Source organism: Lissotriton helveticus, chromosome 7, assembly GCF_964261635.1.
Source record: "Lissotriton helveticus chromosome 7, aLisHel1.1, whole genome shotgun sequence".
Classification (NCBI taxonomy): domain Eukaryota; kingdom Metazoa; phylum Chordata; class Amphibia; order Caudata; family Salamandridae; genus Lissotriton; species Lissotriton helveticus.
Genome location: NC_136068.1, coordinates 198,135,737 through 198,152,032, shown reverse-complemented (window position 1 = coordinate 198,152,032; position 16,296 = coordinate 198,135,737). Strand labels below are relative to the sequence as shown.

General features: G+C 44.9%; 1 protein-coding gene across 1 annotated transcript in view; it reads left to right on the top strand.

Moving 5' to 3' along the window:
- R3HDML (R3H domain containing like) overlaps window positions 1–16,296 on the top strand; it is an 88,624-nt gene that overhangs the window by 34,799 nt on the left and 37,529 nt on the right. The window contains exons 3-4 of the mRNA XM_078651945.1: window positions 5,784–5,902; window positions 8,031–8,163. Coding sequence (XP_078508071.1) covers window positions 5,784–5,902; window positions 8,031–8,163 — 252 coding nt within the window. The remainder of the gene's footprint in view (window positions 1–5,783; window positions 5,903–8,030; window positions 8,164–16,296) is intronic.

Here is a 16,296-nt window from a genome sequence, read left to right as displayed (position 1 = left end):
CTCTACTAGTGCTAGTTGGTCCAGGGTGGTCCCTTGTGCCAAATTAGTCATCCTAATAGGAGAGTAGGGCCCCTCTGTAACTTCCTTTATTTTGAAATGGGAGTCTAGATTTCATTCACCTTATTAACAAAATTATCTGCACGTTTATTGCAGTGGCTGTTGGAAGCTTCAGCCAGCCCAGAAGTCACCTCAGGCTTGATTAATTTGTTGAAGATAGAAGACAAAATTTCCTTAGAAGCATTGCAACTATTTTTGTTTTTATCAGCAAAGAAGTTGGCACGTACCTTCTTAACAATTTTGTGATAGCCTTTGTTCACGTCCATCAATATTTTTTTTGCTGTGGCATCATAGATTTTACTCCAAGTGCTCTAAATTTTTTGGCATCGCTTTTTTCCTGTGATTAATGGTTCATTGAACCAGGCATCTGAAGGCTGCTTCCTAGCTCTGGATGGCCTAATGGGGATAAAATGATCCAGAGCTGAGTTAATGATACTCTGCACGATCAATGTTGGAGTCTAATTGGGGAGTGCTCTCCTCGAAAAACAAGAAAAAGTCGAGGTCAAAGTGTACAATATTTTTCTACTCATTTTGTTACCCATCCCAAGGGTCTCCTCAAAGGTCCATCCTAATCAGAGATGCATGTGCAGAAGGACACCAAGCTTGTACAAGGGTCTGAATTGCAGAGGTGAAAATAAGGCCAATGTTTGCCATTTGTGCTTACTTTGCACAAGGCTGGCAGACTGAGGGCAGGATTGGCACTGCATTGTACCATCAGAGAACAAGTTCACTTCAGGACAGGCTTCACAAAAGGCTGGAGGAGATAAAGAATGCAGTTAGGCTGGCAGCCAGCAGCCAATTCAGACATTGTGCGACTTTCGGAGTGTGCAGTACAAACGTAATTTAAGGCTTTCTTCAATGCTGCCAGTACAAATAGCTGGGCGAAAGCGTGTAGTGATGGTAGTTCACCAGACAGGAAAAGTGCAAGGCTGCCCCCGGTGCTGGCAGTGCAGAGAGTGATAGGGACAGACATGGCAGTGTGCAAGCCTGTATTCAACCATGGCACTTTTAAAATGCAATGCCACCTTTAAGATTGGCATTGAGAAGATATCACAAGCAATGTGCAAGCAGTGTGCAGGCCTGGCAAACGGTGTGGAACTGTCTTCAGAACTGACAGGTTGAAAGGCTGGCATAGCACACTGATGCAGATTGAAGGGCTGGCAGAGTACACAGGAGTGGTGGCTGATGACATTTGAAAGTGGGGCCGTGTAAATGTTTGGGATTAGTGACCTGTGGCGAGCGAGCGTAGCTGTGCGTCATCAGGTGGGTTCGGGAGGGTTCTACCTCTGAGAAAAGTTTTTAAAAAGAGTGGGCAAAAGGTGCATTTTAAAGTAAATTTCATAAAACTAGAAGATTAATAAGGCAATTGTGAAAGTGTAGGTATGACATCAATAAAGAGATTTCATAGGATAATAATGTAGGTAGCTGCTTATTCAGTATAACCACAGAACTTCATAACAGACTTTGAGATAAGAATGCTGAGTACCGCCACACATGCAAAAAGAACAATTGATGTACGGAATGCTGAACAAAGTCAAACATTCACTCCAGTACAGAGATCCAGGCATAAATCCATTGTTTTTTTGCTCAAAATGCCATTCCAGTTTGAACCCAGCCATATGCAAAACAGTCATGACCCTGCTCCCAATGGACACAGTCCAGGCCAGGGCCTCCCTGGACCGGAAACAAACATCCTGGGACTGGTTTCAGGGTATCACCCCTCATCAGCCAGGCTAGGTTGACTCCAGTGGTATGGAGAGCACAAGACACACGTCTGGGCAAACCCATCCCACTTAGTGCGACACGTGCAAAAAGAACAATTGATGGACGGAATGCTGAGCAATGTCAAATATTCACCCCACTACAAAGATCTAGGCCTTAATCCATAGTGTTTTTGCTCACCATGCCATTCCAGTTTGGACACAGCCATATACCAATCACTACCTCACAAGGGTACATCATTACTCACAAAGTGCACTTAGTCAATGTTGCTATAAAACATTGCACACTAATCATAGCTATATTATTGCATTTTATTTATTTGAGGTTTACTAAAGTGCAGGGAACACTCCGTAAAGTAACAAAGTGCTTTACGTGGTGGTTTGGATCAGAAAAGGTATAAAACATGTAAAAGGTATAAATAACGGTATACAGCTGGTATATACTAGAAATAATAAGTTGATAGCGTGCATAATCATATTTATCAATTGGTGGGAGACGACAGCGTTAAAGTATAGTTCTGACTGAGTAACAAGAGACTCGAGGAAGAGAATGTTGGCTGGTAAACATGGATTTTAGGGTTCTTCATATATTTAATGTTCCTTAAAAGTGAAGCCAAAAGAGTTAGATCTTGAGTTATCTCTAAAAAGAGCTGCAAGGAGATTGGAGCAGCTTTGGCACAACCAAGATAACCAGTTTCTGACTGAGCTCTGTGACCCTGCGATGAAGGCCTGAGGATGGGCACGGTTGGAAATAGGCCAAGACAACTCAACGGGGCACCGGCGCTGGATGGCTCGATGGGTTTCTCAACCCGCCCGGAGGGAGAGCAGAGTAAGGGGCAGCCAGGACGCATTAAGTGGCACCGATTACACCTCGGGCCCGAGGCCCAAAGCAGCTAAGCAGAGATGGCAAAATCACAGACGCTTATTCTTCCAGGTCAGGGGTGAGTGAGAGGCCTTTTGGAGTTGTAGGGCCCTGGGTGAGGTACAGGCAGGATTCCTGCTGTCCTATCAGACTCGGCGCTAATGAGACTCAGTGCGAAGCAGGCCCTTGTGAAGGTCGAGAGGAGGGCTTTTTTAGGCCCGGTATGCCATGGCAGTGGGGGAGATCCTTGGGCTGGCCACACCACTGATGGGTGCAATGAGGACGCCATACCTATTTACTGCTTCGCATGTGATCAAGAGCCACCATGAAACCTCTGGAAATGCTCCTGCTCCTCTAGTCTGAATTATACTTAATCTCATTTGTAAGCACCACAATTTAATACAGGAGGCAGACTGACCCATAATATAATTAAATCATGAGAATTCTGGAAAGCTTCTGCCTGACATGTGTCTCTATTTGAAATCTGGATGATTATAGGTGGCAAGTGGCTGACTCTTACTTAGCTATGCGTCAGAAGCACCAATCCCTACTCAATAATCAATTGCACATACATGTTCGTGTAGGAGAGTTCATGCGCAGCAGCATGGAAAAGGAATCCGACCTATAGGGCCGCTTGACCAGCTTCTCTAATCAATGTTGTACCCCCAGGCGTGGCGTGCCTCAAACTTGTGAGTGATCCGTCCACCAGCTAGGCCCTCATCCACACCCCCCGCAACTACTGAGCTAATCTAGATGCTGCTCCCTTCTGTTTATGTTAGGAAACATCATGAGAGCAGCATGAGCATTGGCTTGGCCAGCCTGTGCCAACGCTCCAAAGAAGACTTGGGGGCTGTGGCAGCAATCCCCTGGGCTCCCTGCATTGTGCATATAGGTGAGGGTTCAAGTGCGCATGTTGGGCTGGGCAGAAAAAACACCCGTCCAATCCAACATGCGCACTTCACCCCGGGAAGGCTCAGCAGCTGACCTGTCACTCAAGCTCCCAGTCCCCCCCCCCCCACAGGTCTGCCCACCTCACTCTCCTGTTTAAGGAAAACTTGCTGCGGCCGTGCACTACAGCTAAAACAAAATGTGAACAGTCTCAGCAAACATCATTGAATATGGGGCAAACAGACTGGTGTGACGCCCCCATACCCAAATAAAGAAAGCGCCTCTTGTACATAGTTCTCTTCAGAGCCAGCATTTGATTAGGGCTGTCGGTCAATGGCTGGCATACACCACAAAGCTGTCTTTAAGGGTTACAGTAAGAATACTTGGTCAACAGTTTGCAAGGTAGCTAGCAGTATGAAAGTATGGCACTGTTCAAGTTTCCGTGAGCACAGGTGCAGAAGTTCTCATTTTGGGCAGACAGGCGGGTATGACTGTATAAAACATGTCAGACAAGGCAGACGTCTGCATTCAGGATTGGCACACCATGTTGGCAAGTGATGTGCAATGCTGGCAGGTACAGCGCTGCTAGACACCCCGCACAATATTGGCAGTGAATGCAGCTTTAGTCTCTGCCCAGAACATGCCCATGTATCCAATCTTTGACCCACATCAATACGATAATCTATCTATCCAACATATTCATACATTCATCTAGCCACCCAAACCCATGCATTCCTCTATTCAGTTACACACATCCATCCATGCTTATATACACCTATATACCCATCCTATTCACTGCATACTGCCCCTGGGTGGCTGGACAGTGACTGGTATCCCCCAGAAGAGAATATCCACCTGCCACTCGTTATTCTTACTGTATTTTCTCCCCATAACTGTGCTCTTCAGTTAATTAGATTAAACCTCACTCCTCTCACCTCATCCCTGTATTCTCAACTCTGCCTTCCCTTCAGTCCTACTGTCCTTTGTGTTGCCCCAGTTATCCGGTATAAACTTCACTCCTGTACAGCACCATGTTGCTTTTTAGATAGGTTTGAGCTGTGAAATTCACATTGGTATAAGTCCGCATATTTATCTCTGTATCTATATGTCCCGCCAATTCATGCATATATTTATCCGTCAACCCATGCAACCATGTATCCGCTGTCCACTGTGTGCACATGTGTCTATTTGTATGTGTTGTATGTCAGTAATTATGAACTTGTGTTTATTGAAATGGGTGAGATAATAGGTGTGTTCCGTGTGTGGCTATTGGTGCCAACCATGTGTAGTCTATGTGTTCATGGGCATGTGTGCATGTGTCTGTGTCTGTGTGCATGTGTACCTGTATACCTGCTGTTCTGTGTGCATGAAGGACTGTATACATGTTGATCTTTATTAAAAGGTGCACACATTTGCGTTAGTGTGCGTATGTGTGCATGTATACCTGTAGGTACACTGTTCTGTGTTTGTATTGTACTGTATTGTAATTGCATTTATATAGCGCTTACTACCACTGACGAGGCGCCGAAGCACTTTTTCGGCGAGTAGCACGCTACTTCAGGACCCATAGAGGATTAGTGTTGAATTAGTATAGTGAAACATGCAAGTACATTTTAAGTGGTGGATAGGTTAGTCAGATATTTGGATTCGAAATGATAGCAGAAGGTAAGAGGAGGAAAAAAGGTTTGTATTTATATAGCGCTTGTTACCCCTGATGGGGTGTTGAAGCACGCTACTCCGGAAGCCCATAAAGGATTAGTGGTGAATTAGTATGGGGAATATGAAAGTGATCTCAGTGGTGGATATTAGTCAGTTATTTGGAGTGAGAAGGATAGCGGAGGGATAAAAGGGGAAGAATGGTTTGCATTCATATAGCACTTGTCACCCCTGATGGAGTGTTGAAGCACACCACTCTGGAACCCATAAAGGATTAGTGGTGAATTAGTATAGTTGAATATGGAATTTGAGAAGTGAACATGTTAGTCTGTTAATTTTGATTGAAAAGGATAGTGGATGTGTTGTGTGTGTGAGAGAGAGAGAGAGATGTGTGTGGGTGGATGTTAATCTGGGCCTATATGTCTGCTGGTCTATACACACGAATGTATGTATTTTGGTCTATGTAAATGAGTGCAGAGATCTGTGTTGGCATGTGATACCCGTAGGCACATCAGTCCATGTCTGTGTGTGGGTGTCTTTCGAATATCTATCACTAGGTATGTATTGCTTTCATGTGTCTGTTATCTTTTTCCGTTTAGATGTGGGATGAACGACTCGCAAGGTCTGCTGAATCCTGGGCATCAAAGTGTATATGGGACCATGGTCCTTCCCATATTATGAGGTTCTTCGGCCAGAACCTGTCCGTCCAATCTGGAAGGTAACAGCAGCATTTTCTTAGAGATCACATTTAAGAATGCCTCTGATTTGTCTATGACAGGAGGACACAACAAAGATTGCTAAGGAGCTCTTAACCAGATCAGCGTGATGTCAAGGATGTAATACAAAGTTCAGTATAACACCTAAACATGTGGTGTAGACAGGGCCAATGGAATTATGTAGCAGGATAGGACCAAATTATGCGACAGGGCTGACTAAATTATGTGGCAAGAAAAGGCAAATTTCGCAGCATAATGCAGCACATGTTATGTTAAAATTTCCTTATTTTGGAATTTAATTCTTACACACTTTAACGCTATATGGACAAAGGTTTCACTTGATTAGTACCACATTGACGTCCAAAATCAGAAATAAGCTACAGCAAGGTGACCAGTAAATCTTTGCGAAGGGCCTTCCACTGCGCAGCAACACCTGTTGCAGTCCCTTTAGCAACTTTTGATCTTTGAATTTTTTTTGTGTTAAAACGGGATTATTCACTCTTAACTCAAAAGAATATTTTTTTTGACATAGCTTCAGGTGGCAGATCTTGTAATAGGCCTAGAGGCGCAGTAGTGTGAATAACACTGACAAACCAAAACATGCCTATAACTAGGGCCACTGTATTATGCAATTTGTGATTGCTGCATTTTCTGAATAATTATTGATTTTCCGAATTTGCCACATAATCCATTATATGCTGCATTATATGTGGATTATGAAATATACATGTTAGCCTCTACATTTATCTAGCAGCAGAACATAAAGGTGATCACATTTATATAAATGGATACATTTTGGGTGAATAGTATCAACAAGTCAAAAATGAATTCCACAAACTATGCAATATATTTGAGCATGATGAACATTTTACACAGATCTTAACATAACCAGAATAAAAAGAGGTAGTGAGAACAAATGATCTTCACACTTAAAGACTTTCGCTTAGTAAAATTCTCTCAAGTCAGAATGGGGCAAACAGTGAGGGCCTGATTTAGATCTCGGCGGACGGGTTACTCCATCACAATGGTGAAGGGTATACTGTTCACCAAAATATAAATCCCATTATATCCTATGGGATTTATATTTCAGCGGACTTGGTATCTGTCACTGTTGTGACAGACTAACCCGTCCACCTAGGTCTAAATCGGGCCCTAAGTTTGGAAAAAAAATAAAGACCTTGGACTGATATGGAAAGTGGTCCGAATTTGGAAGCTTGAGTGTTTCGAAAAGTTTGGACCAAGAGCTGTTGCAGGCAATGTCCAGAGATGTATTTGACAGACTGGTATCAGATCAGCTGCCACTCTCAGTTCATTTAAGAGCACAACAAGTCCTCTGAATGGCATGTGCAGTGAGTTTCCCTCCATTTAAGTTTTGCCCAGGTTGGGGCCTAAAGGTGCTTAATAAACACATTCTTATCAAAACAGTTTTTTCATAAAGATTTATTCCAAATTTCTTCTAAATACTATGGTTTGTATGGCACAGTTGGCACTTGTTTTTCTCTCAAAATCACTTGAAGCTTTCACAAGATACTGTGATAATCACACTTCCTTTACCCAACTCAGCAGACACAAATCTCATATAGCTATCATTTATTCACAGTACTAAATATTCCAGAAAACAGTTGATCCTAAGCAACTATAAACATTGGTTCCAATTTGTGCAACATTGTTTCTAGTTTAGCCTTTTGAACTGCAGAGCACAAGACATCAAGAGGCCTTTCTGAAATGTTTTCTAGCAATGCTCCACAAGGAGGCAAGGACCATATGGATATCCTGTTAAGTAGAAGGATTTGGGCTTCAAGAGATGTCTTTCACTTATTTCACATAGACCACGCCCCCATACAAATTAGGGGGACACAGATACCGCAAGAGTTGTCCTACCATAATGTTTATTACAGAAGGGGCTAGACAAGTGCCTAAGGATCATATTTAGTGTTCAGTGAGAAGGTTACTCAGTCCGCCGAACTCGAAATCAGGCCCAAGGATCACTTCCAGAGTATTCAGTAATGTGACTCCAAGAGCCGGCCCATACCATGGTTTGATAACATTTGTTTTGTACATTTCATGTGTTTAATAATAGTCACGTGATATTATCAACTGTGCAATTGATTCTTGTTTTATCATTTTCAGGTATCGATCGATTATAGATTTGGTTAAAGCTTGGTATGAAGAGAGGCAACAATACTCCTTTCCTTATCCACGGGAATGTAATCCCAGCTGTCCGAGCAAATGCAGTGGTTCTGTTTGTACCCACTACACCCAGGTATTGTAACTGGAAATACTTCTTAATTATCTGCCTCATAACCAATTTTATATAATCTCACAGAAGCAGAAAAAGGCAGGAGTCGCGCTTGTAGCTGCATCCACCGGCAATGCCGAAATGCAGTGCTTAATTTGTGTAGTTGATTGCAGGCGGTTAGCGCCAGCACTCAGTTATTAGATATCAGGAATTACTTTTCATCATCAGACTTTGGCCCTGTACATGAGAGTGAAAAGCATGTATCACGTTCACAGTACTGTCACCTTTTAGGAGCACCTTGTACAAGTATTACATTATACTGTTGATATTGATTTACATATTCTTAAATGAGATATGTATAAATACATGCACTAAACAAATAACTGAAACTTACTCATTTATTTCTGGTATAACACTATTGTCGTGGAAGTCCAGGGCTACACTTCCCCCACAGGGACCACTTTATTGTTGCATACTGAGAGAAAATACACTGGTATCCTCAACAGTTTCTAACCTAAAGTCCAAACTGGGAGACACATTCAATGATATATGCTCCACCAGTGCAGATATTGGGAACTGACAGGCCGAACTTGAGAAGCCGGGGAAAAGCAGTGGCTAGTTTAGAATCCATGCTACACAGCGCTCACAACTTGGGACAAGAAGTGTGGCATCTTATCAAATTGTCACAGACTTAGAAGACAGGGCACAAAGAGACATCTGCTTCCATTGCATTTTTGTAGGCTTGGAATGGAACATCATGGAGGGCTTCCTGATCAAATCTTTACCTTGGTGGCCTAAAGGACTTCGCCTAGGAGTGCTTAGCAGCCTTCCCACGTGACCTATCAGTCCCTGCTTCTTGGACCTAACTTCCTTTATCTGTGCCTAATGGCCTTTGCTTACTTCTGATCTGACTGAAAGGTCTGTCTTACAAACTTGTCTTTGTAACTTGTCTACTTACCTGGAGGTTTTGTTGGTAAATTCAACAAATATTTCCCAGCTGCACCCAAGCAAATAAAGCCAAACAATTAATTATGGCTCAACATCACGTCAGTAATGCCAAACACCTTTGCATTGGCTACAAGAAAAAACTTAATATTTCTTTTAAAATTCGGTTTAGCTCACAATACCTTCACAGCTCAGGTTCTTCTTTTTGGGCATAAGATAGAGAAGGTCTTTTTTGGGCAAAAGATTAAGAAGGTACATTTCTGGTGGTGCTTTTCAGTTATCAAATACATTTTTGTTTGGTTATCCCCCTCAATCGAAGAACAAGAATAGGGGTTCCAGCTTTTCCTTTGTTAACTCCGACCGTGTGATATTCTCTTCCTACAGATGTACTAAGTATTTCCCATTTTTCAGAAAAACAATAATAATCCCCTAGTTCAAACAAATTAAGGGTTTCGGTTTTGATCCGGAAGCACCAAGAGACCTTTCTGTGACAGTGTATTTAGCAAAATCCCATAAAGATTCCATGCCAAAACATTGTTATCCCAGATCGTCTACTGACAATCCAGCAAAATATCCCCCTGTTGTATTATTTTTGCATTACTAGCCACACAGTATTCAAGCCGATTCTGATACTCACTCCTGGGAAATTTAAAAGATGATATAATTAGAGAGAGTGTTGGTAACCACCACCCCCTTACATGACTTCCTTTTCTCCATGTTCACTAGTTTCTTAGGTGTCTCTGTTGTTGTTAGGTTTATCCTCCCTCACCAAACATTCTCATTCCCGCCATAATATCCTAAAGTACAGAGGTCCATCTTCATTCTCTTTATTAATTCGAACCCTCTGCCTAAAATTAGCACGCGCTGCTCCATGTGAATATCTACTACACCTGGGTGAGTCCTGCACTCTTCTAATTTAATCAATATGGGCATTAGCTTGTCCCACTCATACTGTCTCTGCCTTCCAAATGGACTGACATTTCCTAGGAAGTATTCTTCTGTCTATGTACCATACCCAGGAATCCTTGGTTCCAACAGCACTGCCCCATTCCATTCTAGTCTTGATTCCATCTCTGTGCTTTCCTCTCAATTGTTCTGTCCAAGGAATCTGTTAAAACCTTTAAGTGAGGCCATGGCCATTTCATTGGCCCCAAATGAGACACTAGCTAGTCTCAACTCTTAACACCTCTTCTCATCGAGTCGATTCATATTTCGTTTTTACTTAACTTTTGTGTCTTCTACATACTAATTTCTTGCATGCACTTCAGCCAATGTTTCAAAGAAATGGGCTTACATACAAATACTATTTAGTTCCAGCATCACTGCACCTCTTAGCCTCAAAAACTAGAAGAAAAACAAATACATCCGGCCCACCGCTCTTACCTGCACGAGCCACGCCTGGGGGTAAGGTTCCTGAGTCACACAGCATATTAAAGCAATCCTCACTGATTGGTCATAAAGTGCTGGAAGCCTCTTACGGAATGTTTGGGTAAAACAATGGCTCCATCCTCTTGTGGTCCTCCCTCTGCCTCTTCGCTAGGAGCAGACAGACCTTCAGGCTCCTCCCTTGCATGTGTTGAAGGGAAGTCTGATCAGCCAAAGAAAATAGGAACAGGTTTGTTTACATTTTTCTATTTTTCTTTGGCTTATTGGGCTTCCGTCTTATGAAGAGCAAGGAGAGGATCCCAGGCAGCTCTGTGTGGACCGGCAGGGTAGAGTTTTCCCGCTAAGCTGTTACAAATGGTTGGAAGGTGCAAGATTGTGTCAGCTTGGGGAATTCTCTATGGTTAACCCAGGCTTAACTAGCTTCATGGACTGCCCTTGCCTTCACTTTATGTACACACACACACGCATGTGCACACACACACACTGATGCACCCGCACACACACATAGATACATAGAAGTAAAATACTTCGGACACAAGTGCTACAGAAATGTACAATGGTTTATTGTTATTATGATAATAATAACAACAATAACAAAAACAATAATAATAATAATTATTATTATTATTATTATTATTAGTCTATATCATTGGTATTACTAATTTAATTTTTTTCCGTTATTATTAATATTAGTAGTAGTAATAGTAATATCATAGATGATAATCATAATAATCATAATAATAGCAATATTAATGACGTTGCTAATAATACAAATAATAATAGGGAGAAGAAGCCATTGGAGACATATACTAGTAGTAATAGTACTCTAACAAGTTTAATTTTGTGGCTGTTACTGATTCACTTGATATTCATATTATAATAACGCTGTTCTTACTGCTATCATGATTATGAGTTTGGAAGCATAATATAAGAGAGAATAAACATAAAAAAAGAAGAAACCGGCAAAGCGCATGTAATTTGTCCGGTTGCATGAGAGGAAAAAATCAAGTGAAGACTGGGAGCTCCTCATTGTCAACGCAATAACAACAAACGCTCAGACTGTTCCTGGCTTCTAGATAGTAATAGCAGAAACATCTGTTTTTAATAGGTGCTCCTGGGTTTCCCGTAAGTGTTGTTTTGGGACAAATTCCACCCGAGGTCACCATAATAACAGCAAGCGGTGATGCCTTCGACGAGGGAAAAGGCATGATACTCATGGCACCAGGACTAGTGCATACATACCCTCAATTTCAGTGGCCTAGTTCTTCCTCTTTGTCTGTTTAAGATACATTGTCCATGTGATTTGCTCACATTTCTATGATACCTGATCCAATCATCTCACCACACCAAAAGAAGTTGGTTCAATACCTGCTGCCTTTACATCTTGAGCTTCTCTCTCTCTCTTCTGCATGTGATTGGTCTCAGAGCACCTATTCAACAATCTGCTCCACCAATGAGGATCCGATAATGTTTAAAGCCGCGGTTGTGCAATATAGCAAACAAAAAACATTAATTCAACCACCTTTCCAATAATCTGCTTATATAGTTGATTGTTGCCGCCTTTGGCGTGGGTACATGATTGGTCACCATTTCTAGGAGGGAACAAATCAGCTACAAGATCCCTCTGTGCAGAGCTTAAACGGGATGAAAAAACTGGATGGTCTCTTGAAGGGGCGTGGCCAATGTAATTAAGAGCGTGGCTCAAAAACATGAAAAATAAAAATCTGTGCCTAGCTTAGAGTGCCACCAACTGGTATTTGGCTGCTTCTGTCATTTCTTCCACATATATAACACAACAAATAACATTACACCTAGAACAAGCCAAGACTATTGGCTTTGTCAATGGTTGTTAGTTGCATAAGATAAATAACCAACAACTATGGCATAGCCCCACTGAAAAAACCAACCCTCAAAGACTCCAGCAAGAGAGCCAACGGGTTCACCCCGGAACTCCTAGCGTCAAAGCGCACCTGTCGGAAATTGGAGAACATATGGCTCAGCGAGAAGTCGCCGCACAGCCCACAAAGACGCCATCCTTAACCACCACCACCTCATCAGGACCGCCAAGAAAACCTCTTTCAAAGATTGCCTTGACAACAAAGCACACAACTGGAAGGAGCTCTTAAATGTCGTGAAGGAACTCTCCAACCCCAGCTCCAACGACATCCCACCGTTGCAAGCCCTGTGGGACTCCCTCGCCTCCTTCTTCTACCGCAAGATCACCGACATCCACGTAAGCTTCAACCCCCGGATGTCCCTAACAGGCCCCAACGCGCCGGAACAACCTCACCCCACCGACGACGACCCCCTGGCAACCCGGGCCAACATGAGCATCGAAGACACAATCAAGCCCATGGGCACAATCCACTCCGGCTCGCCGTCTGACCCTTTCCCACACCACATCTTCAACAAAGCCGGCAGCTCCATCGCACCCCACCTACGCAACATCATCAACCTCTCCTTCAAAACCGCAACCTTCCCTGAAAGCTGGAAACACGCCGAGATCATCGCCCTTCTGAAGAAACCCAAGGCGGACCCGAGCGAACTGAATAACTTCTTGCCCATCTCCCTGCTTCCGTTCCCAGCTAAGGTCATCGAGAAGATAGGCTACATCAAACTCACCCGCTACCTCGAAGACAACAGCATCCTGGACACCTCCCAATCAGGGTTCCGCAGCAACCACAGCACCGAGACCAACATCAGGATACTACTGGACAACGGCGAGACGGCGGCCCTCATCCTCCTGGACCTCTCCGCCGCCTTCGATACCGTCTGCCATCGCACACGACTCCATGACGCAGGGATCCGAGACAAGGCCCTGGACTGGACCTCCTCCTTCCTCTCAGGCAGAACCCAGAGAGTCCGCCTTGCCCCCGTTCCAATCTGAAGCCTTCGAGATCATCTGCGGTGTCCCGCAGGGATCCTCCCTCAGCCGGACGCTGTTCAACGTCTATGTGGAGCCTCTCGCACTCATCGCCCGACATCACAACCTCAACATAATCTCCCATGCCGACGACACGCAACTGACCCTCTCCCTCATCAAGGACCCCCTCACTGCCAAAGCCAACACAGACAAGACGGAGATCCTCATTGTTGGAAACGGGATCTCTGGCTGGCCAAGGCTTGCGCCAACGTCAGTCAGAGACCATCCCTTCCACGTCAGGGCAAGGGAGTCACACACCAAGATAACCCCTGCTCACCCTCTAGGTAACGTGACGCGAGCAGCCAGGCTAAACTTGGAGGCTATGTAGGTTAAGTGTTTGCGCGAGCACCCAGCAACAACTCCCAAAGCCCACCACAAAGGAACTCCACACAAGGTTATATAAAAATAGCCTTTGTATTATAATAAACATACATTAGATAAAACACACATATTGTTACACTGTGCCAACAGGCACGGGCAGAATTTACAAGGGATATGTACAAGACAGGGCCACTTGGACCACTGTCAGGAATCATCACTTTTTAGGAATAGTAATTTAGCACATAGAACACTTTTTAGAATAAATTAGAAAATGTATGTTTATTATAATACAAAGGCTATTTTTATATAACCTCGGCCAGCCAGAGATCCCGTTTCCAACATTGGTGGCAGGCGGTGAGGATCCGGATTTGTGTTTGCGTTGTACCGCAGTGTCAACGGGCCACACTACAAAGCTCTGCATTTTAGATAATTACATGTTGGGGATTATTGTCCTTTGAAGTTCTAGTATTGCTTCTCCTGAAGAGTGTCATTTGATAATTGTGTTCAGTACATTTTTCCCCTGCCCTGCTCCCAGAGTTTGGTACCTGTGTCACTTTTGGTCAGGTTGAGAAGTCAGGGGTGGTAGAAACTGCCTTACCGATCCGAGGGGAGGGTGTGTGTGGATGAATGGTGTGTTTTCCTGGACGCATGAGTGAGTTCTCTTTGATAAGGAGAGTGTTGAAGTTTTGGAATTGTGTACTCCTACTTCGGATTGCAAGGTCCCTTGTGTTGCACGTGTCTGTGAGCATCCTGTCAAGATGGAATCTCCTTTTAACCTCTGTGGCCTGTTTAGGTACAGTGTGCCTGAGTTGGTACGGTTTTGTGAGGAGAGAGACATCCCAGTGAGTGAGTCAGACACCCAGTCCAAGCTTAGGGATAACATGATCCTGTGGCAGAAGAGTGACTGGGAGCGTGAGCACAGTGAGAGAGAGAGGGCCCGGGCCGCACACCAGGAGGGTGGTGGGTCTGAGGGGAGCCCTGAAGAGTCTGATGTGGAGAGTGAGTTTGACAGTAGATGGGCGCCAGCAGAGAGCGAGTACCCCCTAGATAGGGAGTCCCTTGCTGGGTCCAGTGTCAGATGTAGCACCCCATCCCTTTCCCTGTCCCCAGATGAGTGGTTGGATAGGAGAGAAGAGAGGGAGCACCAGCTGGCTATGGAGAAGCTCCGGTTAGAGTATGCCAGAGAGATGGCGCAGCTGGGTGTGAATGAGCGGATTGCAGAGGCTGAGAGAGCCTGGGCCAGGGAGAAGATAGCCCTAGAGGGTAGGGTATCCCCTGACCACAGTCCTAGTTTTCTGGATTCCCCAGGGAGGGTTGGATCCAGTGGTGGCAGCAATAGAGAGTTTGGTGCGGGAAGTGCCATGCCCCGTTTCCAAAGAGTGGTACCTTGTTCCCGAGAGGACAGGTACAGATTGAAGTTCAGGGGCAGTAGGAGACTGCCTCACCAGGATTGGACGGACTATGTGGATGATTGTCATGATGCCCTGCTTGATTGGCTAGAGGTTCATGGGGAACCTGATTTTGAGGGTCTGCTCAACCTGGTTATCAGAGAGCAGCTGTTCCATTGTTTTGTGCCAGAGTTGCGCAAACACCTGTCAAGAGGTGACTATGTTAGTCCTTGGAAGCTTGCAGAGGAAGCAGACCGCTGGGAAGGTGCTGGAGGTTCTGACACGTCATGGGTGAGTGAACCCGAGAGTAGTGGGTCAGGTATCTTCCAGACCAGTGTGGTGGAAGAGGCTCAGAGTAGCCCAGCTAGGTCCCAGAGTAGCGAGAGGGGTGTAGGGGCTCACGTCTTGTCTCAGTGGAGTAAGAGTGAGTGGGGGACTGAGTGTTCCCAGGTGCCCGAAACCCAGTCTCAGAACTTGGATGGTTTCTTGAGGGAACACCAGGTTGGGGGCCTAGGCTGTCCTGTTAGGCCCCTTGAGGGGGATCTCCTAGTGTCTAGAGAACCTGGAGTATCTTTAAATAGTGTTCCAGTGGTTCTGGTGTCCGGCAGTGCCGCTCCCGTTGGGGAGGCACAGAAGTCCAAAGTGACGAGTGAATGGGGGATGTGTTCCCCGGTGGGAGAACCAGTGGGTCAGGGACTACCCAGTTGGGCGAAGTTCCCGGTTAGTGACCATGGTGACACCACTTCTGTTCTGGGGGATCTTCCCGCACTGTCAGGTGGACAGGGGACGGGAGATCTGCGCCAGACAGACAGTCACACAGCACATGAGTCATGTGTTAGCCTCAGGGGGATGGTGAGTGAGTCCCCAGAAGTCCTGGAGTGCCAGGCAATTATCCCACCTATCAGTTTAGACCGAAGGTTGGGAGGCCAGGTTCAGGATCGGCCTGACCTGAAGGGTGGGACGTCTGTAACCAGAGTCTTAGCCAGTGCTTCTTCCAGGGGTACCTCTCCAGTTGGGAGGGTGCAGAACTCTGGAAGGGGGTGCAGAGGGTGGGAGAGCCCGCCTCTGACCCCGGTGCAACCTAAGGGGTTAAACCCTGGGTTGGAATGGCGTTCTAGGTGTCCCCCTCGCACGGGGAGGAGGAACCCTAAAAAAAGAGGTAAGGGGAGGAGAGCCTTCCCTGAGACTCCTAGT